Source organism: Tachypleus tridentatus, chromosome 3 (genome assembly GCF_004210375.1).
Source record: "Tachypleus tridentatus isolate NWPU-2018 chromosome 3, ASM421037v1, whole genome shotgun sequence".
In the NCBI taxonomy this organism is placed as follows: Eukaryota; Metazoa; Arthropoda; class Merostomata; order Xiphosura; family Limulidae; genus Tachypleus; species Tachypleus tridentatus.
The window spans coordinates 89,572,562-89,595,992 of record NC_134827.1 but is presented as its reverse complement, the minus strand read 5'-3'; the positions used below and the strand labels follow the sequence as shown (position 1 = coordinate 89,595,992).

The following is a 23,431-nucleotide window of genomic DNA, read 5'->3' as shown; positions in this document are numbered from 1 at the left end:
TTAGTCATAAAAATTGCAAAAAGCTACTGAAAGATACACCTGACTACACATTTCACTTATTGCGAGTTACAATGTAGAAAAATGATTCAGCTTTAAAACGAATGAAAAACAGGAACTTGCAAGCCTTTACAATGAAAACAAACAATTATACAACTGCGATATGGTATTACGTGATAACAAACAATAATTCACTGTTTGGGTACACATTTTAGGAGTGTTTACACAACCAATTGAACCTGAATAAAACAATATTTATTTGCTTCTTATTACCTAAAGTTTATCACTTACATCCCATAGTTCCCAAAAGAATGCTCATGATACTTTAAAATTGCCCTTTTTTAACACTCCTACGAAAAGTGAGGCCTAGTGTTAAAGTTCTCTGTATGTTGCTGAAGTCGTATGAAATATTATATAAACTTCATACTAACATAATATTAAACGTCATTAATATCTAGATATTAATCTAGAACAAAATCATAACCATTATGTTTTATTTTTCATACAAAACCACTTGAAATAATTTGTATATTGAATGTTGCTTTATCACCAACACAGGTTAAACTATTCTGCAAGAACTAATCATTTTTAGCTGAAAACCCAAACTGAAGTGAAGAATTATAATCTATATTGACATCAAAATTTATTGAAGTGAAATGTCAAATTTAGATATTTATTTTATTGGAGAGTTTGAGGAACATAGTGTGCAATATGAAGGTTCCACTATCTAAATGAAGTTATATTATTAATCTTCAGTTGTTGTACATACAGTACTATGTACTTTACTTCTCACCTTCATTTCTGTTACATAAAAATACCATGTGTAATATTCCTTTATAATATTTCACTCTAAGTGAAATTTTCTACTCACTTTCAGTTATAGTACAAGAGTGATATAGTATAATTATCATATACTATTTATTTTCATTTGCATTACACAAAATACCATTTGTGATATAGCGTTATCACCGTGTGATTCTCAATGACTCTACAAGGCTTGCCTTCATTTGTATAACATACAAACGATATAGTTTTAGATAGAAAATGTTATTCAAAAATCTACACTGATGACAAATTTGTTATATTTTGAAAAATTTAAGTTATACTTGTATTTACAAGTGAAACTGATAAAATAATTCAATATATAACATTATGGTTTTTGCTACTTCATGAGAGGTTGTTGGTTGTTTATTTTAATTAATCTAAAAGAGCATAGAAGAGGTTAGATAATATGATTTTTTGACGTGGCAAATACTTAAAGAGCAGTTTCTCTGGTATTATCGCACCTCAAAGAATATCTTAGTTAGAAGTCACAGATTGGCAAAGAAATGTAACGAAACGTCATGAAAGTTGAAAATGTTTTCAATATCGAGAAATCTTAACGTCTTCGAATGAAACAGAAAATAGTTGAGTGATGTCATCAGTTTACTTTGTTATCAATTTCCCTGCCTTAACCCTAGATTTTGTTCTTGGTTTTTCCGGCTAGACAAGATGATTTTACTCCTACAATATACAAAATTGTTTAAATTTATTCAACACGTGACAGTTCATGTTTCATAAATTTGTACGGTGTTTGACATTTTTTCCTACTACTGGAATAAAAATAACAAATATAACAGGAAATATTTCTATGATTTAAATTATTATAAACGCTTTCATTTTAGCTTGTCCTTTTAAAATACATTTATATAACTCAACAACTAACTTCTATTCCTAAAACAGAAGGGCAAGTATTTGTATATATGCATGTATAATGAATGAGACTTTGCTTCAATTTAAATCAAAGACATGTTGAATTTAGGCTATAATTTAAGACATTAATGAGTGTCTGGAATTTCTGAAATTTTCGCAGGTGACTCAGCGTTAAGCCTAACAAATTTTAATTTAAAATTGGGTTTCGATTCCCGCAGTGGACAAAGTGTAGTTTTGTGTTTAACAAAATTTTTCTAAAAACAATTAAGTAAATAACGCCAAGATTTATCGTTTTAGGAAAACAAATCAAAACATATAGCTACTAAACTTGGAAGTTGCTAGTCTTTATATATCTTATCAGAGCAAATAACAACAATAAAACAGCAAGCCATGAAATTAAGATTGCATTAAAAAAAACAGACACGTTCTCATATCACAACAGTAAATATGTAATATACATTACTTGTGACGTTAATATGTAGTCAAATGTTGTTCTTTCTTCCACAAACAGGTCCCTGTGTTTCCAACGAATGAACCTTTGAAAATAAAGTTTGCCTTCTCAAAAAAAGAGAAAGGCCAGTAAAACATTAACGAATTAACTTAATTTCAACATGTGCAGGGGTGTGGGCTCATATCCCTACCATTATGCCTCAAAAGTATCCTTTTTGTTAGTCATAAAAATTGCAATTACAATGAAAACAAATAATACTAACAACTGCGATATGGTATTAAGTGATAAGAAACAGTAATTCGCTGTTTGGGTTCAGATTTTAGGAGCGTTTATACAACCAATTGAACCTGAATAAAACAATATTTGTTTGCTTCTTATCGTGGTATTACCTAATGTTTACCACTTGCATCCCATAGTTCCCAAAGGAATGCTTATGATACTTTAAAAGTACCCTTTTTAAAGTTTTCTGTACGTTGCTGAAGTCGTATGAAATATTATATAAACTTCATACTAACATAATATTAAACGTCAGCCCTTTAAATTATAACAATCTTTTGACATTTTGTGATTCCTGTTATAAAGAACAAATTATACAATATCACAATAAATAATGGTTATTTTAAAATATCCACTCGCATGGGATAAGACAAACTTCTTTATGATAGTAAGAGAGGTTCTCATTATAAGTAGTTGATATTTGAAGTATTTGTTAAAGGAATAATCAAGGACTTCTGAGAGAAAATAAAATAGACAGGATATAACACGTCATCCATGTGTTCTGCTTCTTCTAAACTTTAACCTCCATGATATATATATATATATATATTATTATTATCCATGTTCTTCAACATCTGGATTTATACGCTTCAAGTATTTCACTCTTTTCTTGAAGAAATTTTATAATTTAAACAATACGCTTTATAGACGTTTTAATACAAGTTTTGTCCTTATATTAAATGAAAATAAAGCGTGATAGGCCTAGGTTCAGTGCTTGAATTTCTAATACTCCAGTGTCTCTTTGACATACACATATATGAATAAATATAAGATATATGTTGGAATGTTAAACAAACTATTTTAGTTCACGATCAAGTGTGAAGATAAAAGGTCGATCAGTTCGTTTATGCCCTTAATGGTATCTGCATATTACTAAGTGCCGATATCAAGTGAAAGACCAGAAAAGTAACAAAATATGTAAACACTAATTTCGTCCCCTTTCAGTATTTGTATTCTTTAAGTTTTCATTTAAATTTCGCCAGGTGTTTGTTGTGCATGTTCCAGGCCCCGCCCACCACGTGTGAATGTCACTATAAACTTTTTTCTGTGGTGGGGCGTGCAGAAGGGCACATAGACGGCACCAGAAGTATGTGTTCACGAATTCTCCAGTTCCTTTCCACTGAAAGTATTCATTGTATAGAGTACTATTCTTCTCAAGGCGATGTAGGTATTCAGCAAGATGTTTTGGAGATTCGAAGTCCTCCACGTGAATGTATGAGTGATATGGAGCATTCCTACGGTAATCCTCAGGCCGAGCTCCCATCACAATTGGTACAACGTTACGGCTGAAATAAATGCATTAATGAAAGTTATTGATGTTAACAAAAATAAATGTATACCCATTTTTGCTCCTTCCACTAATAATCAGGAATTATATACATATTACAGTTAGGGCGATTTTAAAATAGTAGATTACACTGAATATAAGCTATAAAATGTTATAAATGGATTTGTTTTGTTTTGTTTTGGAATTTCGCACAAAGGTACTCGAGGGCTATCTGTGCTAGCCGTCCCTAATTTAGCAGTGTAAGACTAGAGGGAAGGCAGCTAGTCATCACCACCCACCGCCAACTCTTGGGCTACTCTTTTACCAACGAATAGTGGGATTGATAAATATGCATAATGATACAATACAAAAAACAGTGACTTACTTTAAAACTACTTTGTACTACAAAATCTTCGTGACTTATTTTAAAACTATATTAAAGTAATAAATGAATGGAGTCCTTATTAATGATAATAAAAAACACACGACTATAACACAGTTTAAAGCTGTTTAATGAAGATATGCAAAGTTTTAACATGTAAAATTTCTCTGATATCCTTTAAAAAACCTATGAGCTTACAACAGGCTGATTATCCAATGTAAAATAAGAACTATATAACATGGCTCTGGTTCAGTACAAATGTACAGTAAGCTGGTGATCCAGTGTACAGACGTAAGTATAGAATATGGCTCTGAACGTAACTATAGAACATGGCACTGTAAAAACATAAATATACTGGTGCAATAACCTGTCACTATAATACGGCACTAATTCACTCTATAAATACACAAATGTAGAACATGCTGGCGATACTTTGCTGTACAATTTTGTCACACTTTCCCGATGTTATCTCATCTCTGCCATTTTTGTATTTTGCTTTTAAAGGTAATATAAGTTTGTTTCAAAATTTTCTTGCTATATAAACAGCTTTCTCAATTTCGAACTCATCGACAGAAAGCAGTTAGTCAACAGCATCCATTTACAATTGTTAGGTTGCTTTTATTTCTTACGAATCGTGTCGTGTGTTAGTGTTGACGTTGATTCCTTTTGTTTTAAAATGTACCAACTGATTAAATATTAAACTTCCTTAAAATATTATTATCACTGTCCTCTTCGTGTGCTGGGTCACAGTTTCATCTCTTTTGTGGAAATATGTTTGATGATAATCTATTTGCGTGCTTGAAACAATACTGTAGACAGAAATATGTAAAGGCTATGGGAAATAATTTATTTACAATTTCAAATAGCTCTTCATGGAATATATTGAAAGTGAATTACTTCCTACAGTAGATCTTAATTTTAAAAAACCCCTGGTCTGGTATATTTATGATACATTTTTATTTTGCAAAATAATAGAAAATATGTTAAGCCTTTTTTTTTTTACCCGAAGGTAAACAAGCTTCACATTAATTATTGTCAACTTTATAGTGGAATAGAAATAGAATAATTCACTCTCACTTTTAAACATTATTATATTTAAAGAAATAACAGGGCTTGTCTTCTGAATCTGTATAAAACCAACAAACTCTTTAAACTACATTAACTTTTTCTCGTGCTACCAGAAAACATCTGTTACGTCTTTCCTGTTTCTAAGAGCCTTCAGAATATTTCATCATAGGATTTTTGATGAAAGAATCATATTATTTATAGTCTTCAAACACCTGCAATAATCTATGGGTTTTTCACAAATCCCCATTATAAAGTAATGAAGGAATTTTATAGAAATAGTAGCTAGCAAATGTCATCATCTACATATGAACATAAGAAGAAAATACTCTGTTGTCAATCTTATGATAAATTTCATGTAAGGGAATTGGTTAAAAATTTAGAAACGAGGCTCGTACAACATAAAAGGGATGCTAAGAATGGTAAAAAAAATAAAGTTATTTTTCTTCACATGAAAAATCTTGATCCCGTAAATCAACCAAAGTGATATATTAAACTAGAAATTATACCAAAAGATGAGTTCTAAAAAGTTCGTTAGTTCATAAATTGGCAAACTTTAATATGTCGAAAGGGCACTGTAAACTGAGCCTCTTACTGACGACCTATGTTCTTGAGGGACTTGAATGACCGTTATAAAATAAACTGTATGTGTTTCTCTTACGAGCAAAAGTGGGACTAAAGAAGAAATGTGAATGTGCTGAAACTTGCCTCTACAAAAATGCTTTATTTGGACAATACTGGATGTAAACTTTATTTTGTATTACCCTACAAAATACCTAAAGAGCTGTTATGAGTCAGCTTCTTTCAACAATGTAAAAAAAACAAAACAGCTAATCACGTAATTTTCATGCTAAACTGTAGAGATTCGAAAGTTATCAAGAACTGCCTGGTGTTCAAAGAAATAACTTTTGACAGAGCAATAAAGTTAAAAAAGACCAACACCAGCAGACATGTTTTAATATTACATATAACACACGGAAATAGCACCACGTAATCAAGACACCTGGAATGCAATATTCTGAATTTCTAGAATTTTTTTACCATGAGTAAAAATTATTAAACATCTTAAACTTTTACTTCAAATACTATACATCAAACTAGGAAAACATCATGAAGAAATAAGTTTAAATAAAAAAAAAGATAATCTTACAACCACCAACATAGTTCACAACTTAATTCGATATTACTAAGTAATAATGAAGAAAATATTCTTAACCTAGAATTAAACGTTGATATACAATCTAGCACACTTCTAATTGTTGACATAGCTACACCCTTAGAATCTAGTGCGCAAATCCTCCCGAACCTTGAGGCTGAAAATTTTCAACATGAAACTTCTTCCATCCACAGAAATGCCAAAACACCAAAACCTAACATCACTAACGAGAAATATATTGAATCGTCTAAAGCGGGATAACACAATCAATATTTGACCAACAGGTTAAGGAAACAATATAGCCATTTTAGACGTCAAAGATTATAACATCAAGAACAAGAAGGCCACCAGTGATCCTACAGAAGAGGCTGAAATACTCATCAATAGAACATTAAATAAGCTCAGAAATTAAAACTTGATCAACGAAAACCCAGCCACAGACTGAAGAACCAAATAAAGCTTTCTTACTGAGTTTTACAGAATACTTAAATTACATAAACCGAGTATACATTTAAGACCTATCATAACTATTACAAACTCACATTGGCATCAACTAGCTGCTTCTTTGTACCTATCCTATCTCCACCACAAACATGAGGTTCACGATTCAAAACACTTCATAGAATAATAATTCAGAAAACTAAAAATTATACACCAGGATATTGTTGTCAGTTTCAACTTCACAGACATATTCACCTATTCAGAACCATTCATATCACCAGACAACGAGTGCTGAATGACAACTCTCTACCACGTAAAACTGACTTGGAAGTAGAGGTTATCATAGAACTGACGACTATACGCCTACAGGCAACTTATTTCCAATACACTGAGAAACTCTATAAAGAGACGGACAATCTAGATGTGGGATCACCACTCTCTTCATTCTTAGTAGAGATTTACATGGAAGACTTTGAAAAAAGAGCCCTTTCGTCCACGCATGTAAAACCATTTTTCTACAGATGCTGTGTTAACGACATCTTCGTTATCTCATGTTATTACACAACTTACCAGCTTTCCTAGAACATCTTAATTCTATAGACAAAAGAATCTATTTCACCATGGAAACAGAGCGATAGAACAGCTTACCATTTATTGAACTACTCATCAACAGACAAGAGAGGAAAAGTCACCACAACTGTATACAAAAAACTCATCCACACTGACAGATACCCACATTTCCACTCCTATCATCCATAAAGTGGAAACAGTACACATTTGATCAAAATGTTTTAATATGACTATATTTAATAAAATTGCTTTACTCCATATCCTATTAGTTAATTAAAGTTTCTTACTATTGTTATTTAGTTTTCCAAAAAAATTAATTCTCTCGATTTCCTGACCATTTATATGTGAACAGTCCAGAAAAAAAACGTTTATTAAATAATATACAATAATTAAAACTTACACTTTTATTAGTTTGCTTGACAAAATAATCATTTACACATGTTTTACAATGATGAATGGTGTTTTATAACCATTAATCTAATTATTAGATTAATAATTAATAATCTAATTATTATAGCAAATATAATGTTTCGAAACATATTTTAAAATAGTGAAGCTATGTTATATATTCAGAGAAAACACTACACAGAACAGGTTACTGAAACATATGACAAAGGTCAATTCAGAGTTGACCAATGCGCTGGGTAGCTTGTCCATATTTGAACAGTTGTTCATCAATCTACAACCACTTTGAATTCAATATTCATGCGATTAGAAATGTATTATGAACATGAAGATGACCTAAGAAGGTCGAAACGTTGTCTTGTACTTTATTTTAATTAAAGTTGTTAATATCCATACCAGTCGTTTTGAGAATACATTTTTACTTCAAGGGGGTTTCTCGTCATCATGAGTTCATGGGATAACTCTATCTCATAGTTCTACTGGTGATAACCAAAGATAACTCAAGTCATGTTTGTATGATTTTGAACATATTTCTGAACTAGCTCAAATAAGTACTGTTACAAATCTATGTTGATAACTCGTAGTTATATTTATGTAGGATATTGGCCCAGTGTCAATCAACAGCAAGGATCTAAATGAATTAGAGAGAAAAGAATGCCAGCAGTTAGACATTAAATACTTTTTGTAGCCTCTACGTGTTGAAGAGACTGAAGCTACGAGTAGTGTAAGTTGTTTTAATATTTATTAATGCAGCTTCCTATATAAGACAAATTATTTTACTTTTTTTTTATAGAGATGCCAAGCGATCATCTAGCATGGAAGGAGAGTACCTTTCATAACTTATATATAATTTACATATCTAAAATTATTTTTCTTTACAAATTATGTTTATTAATTAAATTCTCTATTACTTCAAGAGGTGTCTGTTAAACGCCCTTACATGTAATCCAGAGATTTTATCGTAAAAAAGTCTGTGAATATTAGAACTTCTTACTTTACAAACCACTGGTTGAATTTCCTGATGCAATATGTCGTCCAATGTTTCATGAAAAACTACTAAAAATATGTTTCAGTAGTGAGAACTCTGAAAGCATATCATTAGGTTCGGGCTTGATCTTCAATTAAAACATGGAGAAACTTGCTTTTGAGATTAAGAAATGATTAATATGATATTAACTTTAAAGAATAATCTGAATATCATTATCAGAACGATACAGTATGTCTATTACATTCATTAAAGAAAATTTTTCAGTGTTGGTGTTTCATTTGGTTGTGATAAGAATTTTCTTAGACGTAGAAATTGGAAATATTCCTAATAAGCTTTGTTTTTTATATTTAAGCACAAAGCTACACAATGGATCATCTGTTGATATGCTCACAAATATAGAAACGTGTTTTTTGAGCATTATATGCTGTTAACTTGCCAATGCACATACTTTGACAGAATATTTTCTTAACATTGTTTCACTTCAAAATAAAGTGTTAAGTCAGGTATAAAAATGAAAGATTTACATGTAATAAGAAACTGTTGCGCAGTTTGATATTCAAGAAAATCCCCGAGAAGAGACAATGATTAACTTAGCTCAGTTGTGTAGGGCTCAAACAATCTCAGCCCATATTCCTTCCTTCTGACACTGAATTCTGTATAGATGACAACCAGCCACTAGTCTAGCGATGATTCCGGGTCAAATAGATTACCATACGTTTTCCAGTTGTTAGTAAGAAAGTCTAGTGAAACCAGGGGTTTGAGGAGTCTTTCTTTGGACACGTGTTATATGTGCGAAGATGGGAGAGAGAATAGTTTGGTATGTTGTCTTAACTTCATATCAAGACTCACCTTAATCTATGCACTAAGCTAAACCTCTGACTAACTATAACGTATTTAACCTTTACATTTTAATCTGAACATTTAGTATTTAAGACTAAATTTTAGCTGCAGTCAGTTTCTCACTTTGAACTATGATCTGATCTAAACATTATTCCCAACTTCCAGTTGCTCGTTTTCTCTATCCTTGCTCTGACATTATAAAGCTTACAATTAATCCAAGACACGCATGATTTTTTTTTTTTTACACAGCAAAAAAAAAAGGAGTCAATTTAATTAGTGAATTGAATGACTCAGATGTCTCCTACAGCTCAGCTGCCTGTGGTGAGTGTAAATGTGCTAACGCTACTGGGAAGTCTGGGTAAATTCCCTATATTGTGTCATTGGAGCTAATATACAGTGTCCCATCTGAATAAACTTAGTCTTGAATAAACTCTACACCATTGTTGTTGCTACTCAAGCAGATGGAGAGAAAAATAAAGGTACGAATCATAATAACGAGGAGGAAACAGCAGATGTATTCACATATATGGTAGAATCACTACAACCAAAAAGTTCAATAAGAGTATTCTACTGCTGTGTAGGTCTTAAGATCTATTAAAGACGGGCTGCAGTGAGACGTCAACATCTGTCACAAAGACTAAGTTGAAAGAATTACAGACGAGTCATAAGCTCATCCAATGGTTTCTATATTGCATAAGGGAGATATTTTGACACGCCTACGATCTTCACCAACAACAAATAAATCAAGAATAAAACATTATTTACACTATTTTAGTCCACAAACACAAGAATACCTCATGATGTTTGGCTAACTTAGAAACAAAGAAAAAACTTGAAATTAATAACTAATATTTGTTGTTCCAGTGAATAACATCTATTCTAATCATTCGTTAATGTTACTTTCCCAAATAGACGGTTTAGTATATATGGCTTATTATTTGTTGTTATTATACTTTTTTTTACGAATATTGACTGCATATTTAGCTTAGCATATAGATTTAAAAATAATTTAAGTGTAAGGCTACACAATGGTCTATCCGTGCATAATCAACCACGGGTACCGAAACCAGATTTTTAGTGTCGTAGGTCTGCAAACACACCCTAGAGCGACTAGAGACTAATTTCAAGTATTGTAGCAGATAAAGGGCATTGAACAATGTAGCATCAGTGTAATTGTATACAAATAAATCTTTACACAATCCTTTTTAATAACAACGTAATTCAAATCTATTTATTTAAACTAAAACTATAATAGTCTGATATCACTATTAAAGCATTGATTCTCCCAATTTTTTCAGGTATATTTAGTTGGAAAATGCCAATGTGTTATTATTTTCATGAACAAAAGAAATAACTCTTACCTTAATCCATTGACAAAGAATTTTTCTGTAATATAATCCTTACAGTTGGAATTTTCGAACGCCAAATAAAATTTATATTCTTTATCAAGCATGTCAAAGCACGTCTTAGCACAAGTGCGTGGACACCTCTTGGCACCACAAGTGCCATAAATATCCAGTTCAATATGCTTCGCGAGCTCTCGAGCATACTGCAGTCGGCCATTTCGAGCAGCGCAATTCGATACAAACCATGCTACTTTTTTTGTCTTTTTCGCTGCATAATCTTGTTTATGTTTTAGAGCCTTAACGTTTTTATCATAAAGAATGAACTTTTCATAGGGTGCAACGATATCTGAGTCGTGCCTATAGGTGGCTGTCCAGTTAATAACGTGAGCCATGTTGGTAAATCCTTGGGTGTGTAGTGGGCACTCAAGTAGAAATAATATCCACACTTGCTCTGGTGGCCTTTTGTGTCTTGGCCATGCAAAACGATCTTTAAAGAATATGGCATCTGCTGTAGCACTGTCGTGGTGCGCTGTTGTGATTTCACACGTATCAACAGGGCATTTGTCTTTTATGAAGATTTGCCTTCCTAATGGTAGATCATTCCAACCTGCCTTCCCAAAGTACAGAAGAATTTTCTTTAATTTAGGATTCAAACTGTTTTTCAACGATGAGTAGTCGGTTGGAATGTACATGAGTTGGTTTTCAATGCGGTCACCATCTTCTTCGTGCGGCCATATTTTGGGGGGAGAATATGTGGCTCCAGGATGGTTGGTTTCAACAGGCCATTTTACACCATTCTTCATAAACCAGAGCTTTTCCATAACAGCTGACTCTTGTTCTCTAGGATAAAAATTCTTTTCTAAATGAGGTGTCTTTCTTAACTCCTTATCGTTCATCTGTTGCTCTCGAATCACATCGTCTACCTTTTCCTCTTTCATCCTCAGATTCAAGGCTGCTAGAGTGATACAACCAATTCCTACTATTGTCAGAAGCATTCTTCGTAATCGCAGTCGTGGCATCCTGAAATCTCGCTTCTTTCAGTCCAATGTTATTCTTCATCTGTACAAGAAGCAAAAATATATTTTAGTGAAAGACATTACAAGAGTAGGAGTTAAAATTGAAAGTGAATCCATTCCAAAAACAGGTAAGTTTATTACACTGATTATTGTTGAAAATAAATGAAGACAATACTTGGTTTTACCTTGTTAAGCATATGTATAAAAATCACAAAGAAATAATGTAAAATTATACTATGAGAAGGACCAGGAAATATAACCAGTATGGTTTATTTTGGTTTGCTACAAGTAGTTTAACACATTACCCAAGTTACCCACCATGCTTCTTAAGCAAATGATACGAGCGCTGTCATATTTAAGTGCAACAAACGACAGTCACAATTACATACGAAAAATTAGGCATTACTATCAAGAGGTTCAGGAAAAGTAATCTGACAGAATTAAAAATGAAACATTTCTAGGAAAATGAAAGATAAACATAGAAAGGCCTTTTCTAGATAGAGGACTAATTCACTTAGACTAACCGCTATATATTTATCCGATATTCGAATATTAATAGTGATGCTTTTGTAGAAAATACACCATACATCTATTTACTAAGAGTCAGAAAATTTCTCCCGACCATTGATAATTGTAAGGCTGAGTCTGGTTACAAATTAGAAAGCATGTGTACCTATTCACAAACAGCTATTTCACAGTAAGTCGTTGGTAATGGTAAGGGTCTTATTTAGTTCGGAATATGAGCAGTTTTCTACTTACCCATAACAGAAAGCTCAAGATAATTAAGCCATATTTCATATAACACTAGCTAGACTAATTCTTGATGCAGGTTATTGATACATAACAAATGAACACGTACACCAGTGCTTCTGTTCTTATCATCACGCAAGATAAAGAGTCGAAAGTTCAACCAAGTAGGCCAATATTTTGAAATCGAAGTAGAAAGAAACTTGAAAATGTTGCTTCAGTTGTGATATGTTTTGGATATTTTCTACAAAATACTTGCGTGTTCTCTCTCTATGTATAAAAGACCATATCCGTTTGTCCGTAAAATTCTTCTCACAATGTAAATCCGATTTAGATCAAACTTTGCATGATAGTTTTCAACATCATAAGAGAAGTTCTTAACAGAGTGTCATTACAATTATAAAACTTATTTCTTACATGTATCAAACATTTTAAAGAAATAATTCAATAATAACATCACACTAAAGTGAAAAATTTATAAAATGGACCCTCGCTAAAATAAAAAAGAATTGGAATTTATAACATTTTTTTCTCGAATCACTTTCTTAATGAAGAAATGGTACTTCTTTTCTTTTTAATAATGTACATTAATTGTGTATATTTATTATTTTAAGCAAAATTAATTTTTAAGTAAACTTCTAAAATTGTGGTAAAGCGAAACCTTGGTATATATCAGAAGAAGAGTTACTTTTTCTCTTGAAAAAGCCAAATGTACGTTAACAATTGAATTGTTTTGTGACTGAAGGAATCGCAAAGTCCTTGATACAGAATCGTTCATAAAAATGTTCAGGAGTTTTATAATAACTCAGTATTCGTGAGTTACACAAATATTTTTTACTTCAGTATTGGGCATAAAATGATCAATAACATTGAAAATCACGGTAGCAAAAATTACCAAATAAAAAAATGGCTTACCAATTTTATAACAGACAAGTACACCATTCAGCTCGTCAAGATCCTTACCGAACCTGTACAGACTGAATGATTGGCAGTTCAGTAGTGACAGACAATTATAAAGAAGTTAGAGGTTTAATCAGAAAACGTAAAGTTAGCTGGCGTGTGAACAAGTAGTTTTAATGGGCTATATTTTAATCACAGTTTGATATAGATAAGAAATATAATTAGTCCTGTCAAAGGATGTTATGAAGTAATTGAGCTTGCCTGTGTGGACTTTGACGAAAAGGATACAATTATTTAAAGTTCGGTTATCCATTTGTTTTGTCAGTGGATTGTGTGTTCTCCTTCTATTGTTCGAATTTATTTCCATGTTACCTACTGTAAAAGAATCTCATCCCACTCACATACAAAACTCCGACAATTTAAGGACCGGAAAAGCTTATTCTTATCTTAAAGAAAAGTTTGATTCAAGTAACACCAGTTTTGGGGGCGCTCTCTATGAGGATATGACTCTAACTACCACATTTTAATAGCAACGTTCAACAATCATGTTATTCAAATTGTCCTATACTTATGTTTTTATGAGAGCAAAACCACATTGGATTATCGCGGGAAACCGAAACCCAGATTCTAGTGTTGTAAGTCCGTAACCTTAGAATTACCTTATGGTTGAAAGAGCGACTGGAGTAGCCTCACGAAACGACAAGAAATGAGACATACAATTTCTGTTTCAAATGACAGATACACTTTGAAGTAAATGATTTCTCGAATTTTTTTTTGTAGTTTTGAGTTGTATCTCTTTTGAAGAAACATATAATTTAAATAGCCTAAGAATGGAAAAAAAAATATCATTGGTCTCATATTTTAGAAAAGTTAAAAATATAACTTATGACTTAAGAAATATTTTAAAATATGACCATACACTTCCATGTTTCGTATTTCAGTGTGCTATAAAACATTAGGTTTAAGTTTCTTATATCTTTCGATTCTTGCCAGTACAGTATTAATGGAGCATCCATGATTAAAAATACCCAAATACTACAGATATTTAGATACATCAAAAAACAATATGACTCGAACAGTTTTGTGTCCTTAGGCCAGTTCAGTAAAAACGTGTTTCTAATACTCTCTGACATATGATTACTTAGATATGAGTATGGGTTGAGCTGTTCCATATTTCATGATAGTTTAAAGTTTAAAAAAGCTTAATCCGCGTAATGTGAAAAGAAACGTGGCGCAAGTGTCTTTAGATGTCTAATGTCACCATGAGCAGCTTTATTGTTAGGGTATTTTCAAAGAAGGGAATTTCTTTACTAATATTGATAAATACTGTTGAGTCAAAGAAACGTTACCCTCCGCAAAGTAGAATCTATGGTTACAAAAAATAACCCTTTAAGCTCCACTCTTTGCAGCTCGTAACGTTAATGAGAACGAACGCAAGGATTAAATTTGACATATTCTCTCAGCCCGGCATGACTAGGTAGTTAGGGCGTTCGGCTCACAATCTGAGGGTCGCTCGAATTCCCGTAACCACCAAATGTGCTCGTCCTTTCAGCACACTAAATATGGTTAAGGAATTATAAAATACTTCTCTAATGAATGGCTTTTTACATAGACACGTCTATACTAGTTTTGACCATAATGAACACCTAGAGCTAAGATTCATTATTCTTCACAGTTGGGGTTCTGTTTTCGCGGAGATCGTCCATATACAAGCAACCTGTACTGCAAATAATATGTGTGAATATCAGAAAATCTGAAAACAAATATGTTCATTTTTTTAATTAGTAAAGGGTTATAACAATAATATCACAGTTTCATTATAACTGATTCTCTAAACAAGACTTATATTTAAACAAATAGAAGATTATACATCTTACAGCATAGTATCATTGTTGTGAATAGTGTTAAAATATTGGTGTAATTACGAAGTCAGTTAAAAATAAAGTATCTTAATAACTTTCCTACTCTTGTTTTGACATTTTGCTAGCTATATTTTGCTTTCATTTTTTTTAAGAAGTCAAGATTTGAAAACCTTTGGGGCTGTACGTGAAAATAATTAATTTGTGACTAATTAATTTCTTCCGATTTAAGGTTTGTTTCGAAATCGAAAGAACATAAGACTACTGAAAATATTAGATAGCAACCTATTGTCGACTATTCGATTTACAAAATTTTAAAATATCAAATGGGTTTAATAGCAACATACACTTTGGAAAAATATAAACTAACCCAGCAAATAAAAAATAAATTGTCAAAACTGTTGTTATATGTTCGGCTAGAGGGCGTGCCATATTGCGGATTGAGGTTTGCGCCCAATTATTGTCTGAAAAAAATATCGCCTCTCGTACTTCCGTTAAAAAGAGTGACGGTTAAATCTCACTATTCGATTAGAGTAGGTGCTTGAAAATTAGAGACGGCTAGCGCAGATAGACTTGAATAATATGTTCAATAACCAATTGATAAATGAATTTGTAAGGAGTAACCGACCTTTATTTATTTGATGAGGATTGAGATTTATTTTCTCTATTAAATGCTAATTTACTTTGTTTATATTTTAAAAAGATAATACATAAAAATATTCTAAACAATTTCTAAAGATGAAAAGAACTTACTTTTTTCGAAACTATGTTGTTTACTCAACTGTGCGAAATGTTTCTTTATTTAATGTTTGTTGATAAGTTTAATAAAGAAAGCCCTCCTTATTAAAAAGAATATTATATTGCTTAAGATATAATGATACTTCGATTATGTACTAATCTGTTACATTTCTTTAGGTTTATAAGAGGATAATGGACAGTGTACGTACGACTTTGTAGAAAATATATTTAAAGGATGCGATATAAATTTTCTCTTTAGAAAAAACATTAGGCCATTTGTATTATATACTACCACATTATGACAATCCAACGGCTTGTAAGTTTAATCAGTGGTAAGATAGTAACTTTCAAATCATATTAAGACATGAATAAACATTTGAACCAGATTACAGGGAATTTCATTAAGAAATTAAACTTCGATACTCTTTTAAGTTAAAAAAGAGAACAAATTAAATGTTACTGCTAATTTAACACAGTATGTTATTTGAATTTTGTCTTTACAAAGTAGGATTAGTGAATTAATGTAAAAAATTCATGTTACAAACATTGGTAATTTAAGGTTTAAGTTTAATATACCGAATTGGTACCCAGTAGATCGGTGCTCGGTTCTAGAGTATCGTTTTAGTTCTATATTTATTGTCAAACAATGGGCTGTCTGTGCTTTATCCACCATGAATCTCGAAACTCGATTTTTTGCTTGTGCGAGCCATTTACTTTGTTGTTAAATTTTTCTTTTGTAAATGTTTGTGCAGTATTTCAAAACGGTTTCTGTGTTTATAAATGTGTTGTTGAAATAAGCTCTATTATTTTAAATAACTTTGTTTCATTTCTTTTACAATAACACTACAAAAGCATATATTTAAAAGCCAGCTTTTTAAAATCTACTTTACGAAACTCAAATCATCCCGCTCAAGGATTACTTTAAGTTCTGATTAAGGTTTACGTGTATTTCAGGTTCTCTTTTTTACTTTAAACAGTATCGAAGTGTAATTTCTTAATCAAATTCCCTGTATTCTGTTACAAAAGTGTATTTGTGTATTTTTGTGATTTTAAAGCCATTATGCTACCACTGATTGAATTTACTAGTTGTAGGAACCTCATAATGTAACAGGCAATCCTACTAAAATAGTCCAAGAGTTAGTTGGTGGTGAGTGATGTTGACTAGCTGTCTTACCTCCAGAAGATCGTTTCTAAATTAAGTAAAGCTAGCTATCGAGTAGTTAAGTCATAAATTAAACATAGGCACACTAAATAAAATTACATTTTGAGAATGCATTCACATACTGTACAAATAAGTTTCAACTGTTGATATGAAAATACACTACTAGGAAGTCAAAATATATTATTTAATACCCCTTCTTAAATTTTTTTTCGGAAAGATAATATTTTAATAATGATTAAAAAAGCAATTTAAACAGAAAAGTGCTAAAAACGCGTTGATAATTGAGACCGTTTATTTCCAAGAACAAGGGGTATGTATAAATGTCATAAAACATGTTAAATTATGGAAACAAATGAGTTATAAGAACATATGACATAGCAAAAATACAGACCAGCAACCAAAACAAAAAAACTGTTTCATTAAAATTTTTATTATCATTTAAGCACATACAATGAAGTGATATATCCACAAGACATGTGAGACTTTATTTTTCTAAAGGTTTTGACATAACCACATTTGTCACATAAAAGAATATCGACCAATAGTACAACTTTTCCACCAAAAGTAATACACAAAGAATAACACAGTCTTCACATTGCCACTTAGTTAAAGAATAGATTATTTGAGCCCTAAACTATATATTTGTGTTCTCAGGTATCAATAAGTTCTCGTGCATATATAAAACAATATCACTTCCAATGTCAAAAACCAAATGTTAGTGAAAACACTGCAGTTGTGTTATCAAAAATTGATAGTTACGTGTAATTCATATAAATATTATTATTTTCATAAATTGCACGATTTAATCGTGAAATGCAAATCTCAAATTCTTTATGTGATAATTTTTGAGTTTTGTCAAATAAACAGTTTACAACAAGAAGTGACTTCCTGTCAGGTTTTGATATTATCTGTGCACCATCTTACAATTAAAATCACTAATATGTGAATTACAACATTATCTCTCTTGATTACTCTAAGAGGGATCATTGAAATAGCTAGAGAGAGTAGGGTGAAGCTGCTATGCAAGATGCAGGCTCCTCATATTCTGAAGTAGATACAGAGAGTAGAGTGACACTGCTATGCAAGATGTATACTTCTAATATATTGAAGTAGATATAGAGAGTAGAGTGAAGCTGGTGTGCAAGATGCATGCTTTTCATATATTGGAGTAGATACAGAGAGTAGAGTGAAGCTGTTATGCAAGATGTAGGTTCCTCATATTCTGAAGTAGATACAGAGTAGAGTGAAGCTGGCGTGCAAGATGCATGCTAGCTCGCACTTTAAGACTAAAATGTAGTTGCTATAAAAGCATGAAGTTCTTTTTTCTTTTAAGCAATGATTACGAATATATAAATATAGCATATAAATCTATGAAAAATAAACTAATAATAATGAAGTGCTTGAGAGAAAGTATATTATACTTAGAAAAATCAATTGATGTGGATAGTGATAATTTAACACATTATTACATATATATATATCATGGTTTGTGTGTCACATCCAAGTTACTAATGAAAAGTTTAATGTTAAATACATGTTGGAAAGTATCATGTGTAATTCAATGTCCTAAGTATTAGTCTTCATTGTGTAAAATGTGGATTGATTTGTCTCATGTGATTTATGGAAAATAGAAATGATAACATTAGAACAAATAAGTAAGTATAATATTCAGGATCTTCATCCTAAAAGTTCTATTTGTAGTTAATTTAGTTTTAATGATTTTATGGGCAAAGGAATAAAAAGTGACTAGGTGCAACATAATGCCCATATTTTGGGAGATTTTAGACCTCAAACTGTTCATCATATAGTGAACATAAAACACGTATCTTTACTGCAAATGAACTGGTGTGGTTCAGAATAGAAAGTATACCTAATACCAACAAGAAGTTTCGGAATTAATATTTCTGGTTTCATTCATTGGATAAAACATTTTATTTACAGCTTTAAAATAAATTATTTAGTAGATTGTTAAAGTTAAGTTTGTTTAACTGAAATACTTTGGTTGATATATCAAACAGACTTTTATCTCCAATATGAAAAAATACTTTAAATTAATTCATAGATTTAGTGAGGCAGTTTTATCACATCAGTGTGTAGATAAACATTGTATTAATTGTATTTCCACAATTATAGCTTCTGTAAATTAATATAAGTTTACATTTTACAAGAAACACACAACTAAGTCACAGGTAAGCAAGTATAACAAGCATATTTTTGTGTAATTTCAGCCTCATGTAATGAAATTTATACCTAACAAAAAGCAACCAGAAGAATTATTTCATAAGAAGTACAAAACTTATGATATAATACCAGCTCAGAAGTTTTAAACAAGCAGAAGAGACAATTATTTGTTTCTTATATCCTTCCATAAGTGATAGCATATGTAACAAACTTCAAATGTTCTAACATCAAGTTTTAAGAATATAAATATATGTGACCAATTTCAAATGTTCTCTCATCAAATTTTAAGAATATAAGTACATGTGACCAATTTCAAATGTTCTCATGTCAAGTTTTAAGAATATAAGTATATGTAACCAACTTCAAATATTCTCACATCAAGTTTTTATATATAAATATATGTAACAAATTTCAAATGCTCTCACATCACGCTTTAAGAATATAAGTACATGTGACCTATTTCAAATGTTATCACATCAAGTTTTAAGATAAAAAACATTAAACTTATTCAATATTATGCACATTCACAAAATACAAATAAGGGGTTTTGCTACAGAATGACAAAAACATAACTACACCAGAATAAATCACATTAGAGTAACAAATCTAGAACAAAATCATAACCATTATGTTTTATTTTTCATACAAAACCACTTGAAATAATTTGTATATTGAATATTGCTTTATCACCAACACAGGTTAAACTATTCTGCAAGAACTAATCATTTTTAGCTGAAAACCCAAACTGAAGTGAAGAATTATAATCTATATTGACATCAAAATTTATTGAAGTGAAATGTCAAATTTAGATATTTATTTTATTGGAGAGTTTGAGGAACATAGTGTGCAATATGAAGGTTCCACTATCTCAATGAACTTATATTATTAATCTTCAGTTGTTGTACATACAGTACTATGTACTTTACTTCTCACCTTCATTTCTGTTACATAAAAATACCATGTGTAACATACCTTTATAATATTTCACTCTAAGTGAAATTTTTCTACTCACTTTCAGTTATAGTACAAGAGTAATATAGTATAATTATCATATACTATTTATTTTCATTTGCATTACACAAAATACCATTTGTGATATAGCGTTATCACCGTGTGATTCTCAATGACTCTACAAGGCTTGCCTTCATTTGTATAACATACAAACGATATAGTTTTAGATAGAAAATGTTATTCAAAAATCTACACTGATGACAAATTTGTTATATTTTGAAAAATTTAAGTTATACTTGTATTTACAAGTGAAACTGATAAAATAATTCAATATATAACATTATGGTTTTTTGCTACTTCATGAGAGGTTGTTGGTTGTTTATTTTAATTAATCTAAAAGAGCATAGAAGAGGTTAGATAATATGATTTTTTGACGTGGCAAATACTTAAAGAGCAGTTTCTCTGGTATTATCGCACCTCAAAGAATATCTTAGTTAGAAGTCACAGATTGGCAAAGAAATGTAATGAAACGTCATGAAAGTTGAAAATGTTTTCAATATCGAGAAATCTTAACGTCTTCGAATGAAACAGAAAATAGTTGAGTGATGTCATCAGTTTACTTTGTTATCAATTTCCCTGCCTTAACCCTAGATTTTGTTCTTGGTTTTTCCGGCTAGACAAGATGATTTTACTCCTACAATATACAAAATTGTTTAAATTTATTCAACACGTGACAGTTCATGTTTCATAAATTTGTACGTTGTTTGACATTTTTTCCTACTACTGGAATAAAAATAACAAATATAACAGGAACTATTTCTATGATTTAAATTATTATAAACGCTTTCATTTTAGCTTGTCCTTTTAAAATACATTTATATAACTCAACAACTAACTTCTATTCCTAAAACAGAAGGGCAAGTATTTGTATATATGCATGTATAATGAATGAGACTTTGCTTCAATTTAAATCAAAGACATGTTGAATTTAGGCTATAATTTAAGACATTAATGAGTGTCTGGAATTTCTGAAATTTTCGCAGGTGACTCAGCGTTAAGCCTAACAAATTTTAATTTAAAATCGGGTTTCGATTCCCGCAGTGGACAAAGTGTAGTTTTGTGTTTAACAAATTTTTTCTAAAAAACAATTAAGTAAATAACGCCAAGATTTATCGTTTTAGGAAAACAAAACAAAACATATAGCTACTAAACTTGGAAGTTGCTAGTCTTTATATATCTTATCAGAGCAAATAACAACAATAAAACAGCAAGCCATGAAATTAAGATTGCATTAAAAAAAACAGACACGTTCTCATATCACGACAGTAAATATGTAATATACATTACTTGTGACGTTAAAATGTAGTCAAATATTGTTCTTTCTTCCACAAACAGGTCCCTGTGTTTCCAACGAATGAACCTTTGAAAATAAAGTTTGCCTTCTCAAAAAAAGAGAAAGGCCAGTAAAACATTAACGAATTAACTTAATTTCAACATGTGCAGGGGTGTGGGCTCATATCCCTACCATTATGCCACAAAAGTATCCTTTTTGTTAGTCATAAAAATTGCAATTACAATGAAAACAAATAATACTAACAACTGCGATATGGTATTAAGTGATAACAAACAGTAATTCGCTGTTTGGGTTCAGATTTTAGGAGCGTTTATACAACCAATTGAACCTGAATAAAACAATATTTGTTTGCTTCTTATCGTGGTATTACCTAATGTTTACCACTTGCATCCCATAGTTCCCAAAAGAATGCTTATGATACTTTAAAAGTACCCTTTTTAAAGTTTTCTGTACGTTGCTGAAGTCGTATGAAATATTATATAAACTTCATACTAACATAATATTAAACGTCAGCCCTTTAAATTATAACAATCTTTTGACATTTTGTGATTCCTGTTATAAAGAACAAATTATACAATATCACAATAAATAATGGTTATTTTAGAATATCCACTCGCATGGGATAAGACAAACTTCTTTATGATAGTAAGAGAGGTTCTCATTATAAGTAGTTGATATTTGAAGTATTTGTTAAAGGAATAAGCAAGGACTACTGAGAGAAAATAAAAATAGACAGGATATAACACGTCAACCACGTGTTCTGCTTCTTCTAAATTTTAACCTCCATGATATATATATATATATTATTATCCATGTTCTTCAACATCTGGATTTATACGCTTCAAGTGTTTCACTTTTTTCTTGAAGAAATTTTATAATTTAAACAATACGCTTTATAGACGTTTTAATACAAGTTTTGTCCTTATATTAAATGAAAATAAAGCGTGATAGGCCTAGGTTCAGTGCTTGAATTTCTAATACTCCAGTGTCTCTTTGACATACACATATATGAATAAATATAAGATATATGTTGGAATGTTAAACAAACTATTTTAGTTCACGATCAAGTGTGAAGATAAAAGGTCGATCAGTTCGTTTATGCCCTTAATGGTATCTGCATGTTACCAAGTGCCGATATTAAGTGAAAGACCAGAAAAGTAACAAAATATGTAAACACTAATTTCGTCCCCTTTCAGTATTTGTATTCTTTAAGTTTTCATTTAAATTTCGCCAGGTGTTTGTTGTGCATGTTCCAGGCCCAGCCCACCACGTGTGAATGTCACTATAAACTTTTTTCTGTGGTGGGGCGTGCAGAAGGGCACATAGACGGCACCAGAAGTATGTGTTCACGAATTCTCCAGTTCCTTTCCACTGAAAGTATTCATTGTATAGAGTACTATTCTTCTCAAGGCGATGTAGGTATTCAGCAAGATGTTTTGGAGATTCGAAGTCCTCCACGTGAATGTATGAGTGATATGGAGCATTCCTACGGTAATCCTCAGGCCGAGCTCCCATCACAATTGGTACAACGTTACGGCTGAAATAAATACATTAATGAAAGTTATTGATGTTAACAAAAATAAATGTATACCCATTTTTGCTCCTTCCACTAATAATCAGGAATTATATACATATTACAGTTAGGGC

The 23,431-nt window shown here is 31.2% G+C and overlaps 2 protein-coding genes across 4 annotated transcripts in view; both read right to left on the bottom strand.

The window, feature by feature from the left end:
* Positions 1 to 371: 371 nt before the first annotated feature.
* Positions 372 to 13,691, bottom strand: LOC143247439 (glycoprotein 3-alpha-L-fucosyltransferase A-like). 2 transcript variants are annotated; one of them, XM_076495531.1, is made up of 3 exons: positions 13,555 to 13,691; positions 10,892 to 11,935; positions 372 to 3,702 (listed from the first exon to the last, which is right to left on the bottom strand). In XM_076495531.1, the coding sequence occupies exons 2-3, from the start codon at positions 11,893 to 11,895 to the stop codon at positions 3,342 to 3,344; spliced, it is 1,365 nt and encodes a 454-aa protein (XP_076351646.1). In that variant the 5' UTR covers positions 11,896 to 11,935; positions 13,555 to 13,691; the 3' UTR covers positions 372 to 3,341. The 2 variants fall into 2 exon arrangements, with proteins under 2 accessions (XP_076351646.1, XP_076351645.1); XM_076495530.1 differs by lacking the exon at positions 13,555 to 13,691 and adding an exon at positions 12,652 to 12,777.
* Positions 13,692 to 17,707: 4,016 nt separating this feature from the next.
* Positions 17,708 to 23,431, bottom strand: part of LOC143247438 (glycoprotein 3-alpha-L-fucosyltransferase A-like) — a 78,760-nt gene continuing 73,036 nt past the window's right edge. For both annotated transcript variants that reach the window (XM_076495529.1, XM_076495528.1), the window contains one exon: positions 17,708 to 23,321. In XM_076495529.1, the coding sequence (XP_076351644.1) occupies positions 22,961 to 23,321 (361 nt within the window). In that variant the 3' untranslated portion in view covers positions 17,708 to 22,960. The remainder of the gene's footprint in view (positions 23,322 to 23,431) is intronic.

Coding starts and splice junctions, on each gene's coding strand:
- LOC143247439 (XM_076495531.1), bottom strand. CDS start 11,895: ATGCCACGACTGCGATTACGAAGAATGCTTCTGACAATAGTAGGAATT. Junction 3,703..10,891: donor TTCTTTGTCAATGGATTAAG/GTAAGAGTTATT, acceptor CATTTATTTCAG/CCGTAACGTTGTACCAATTG.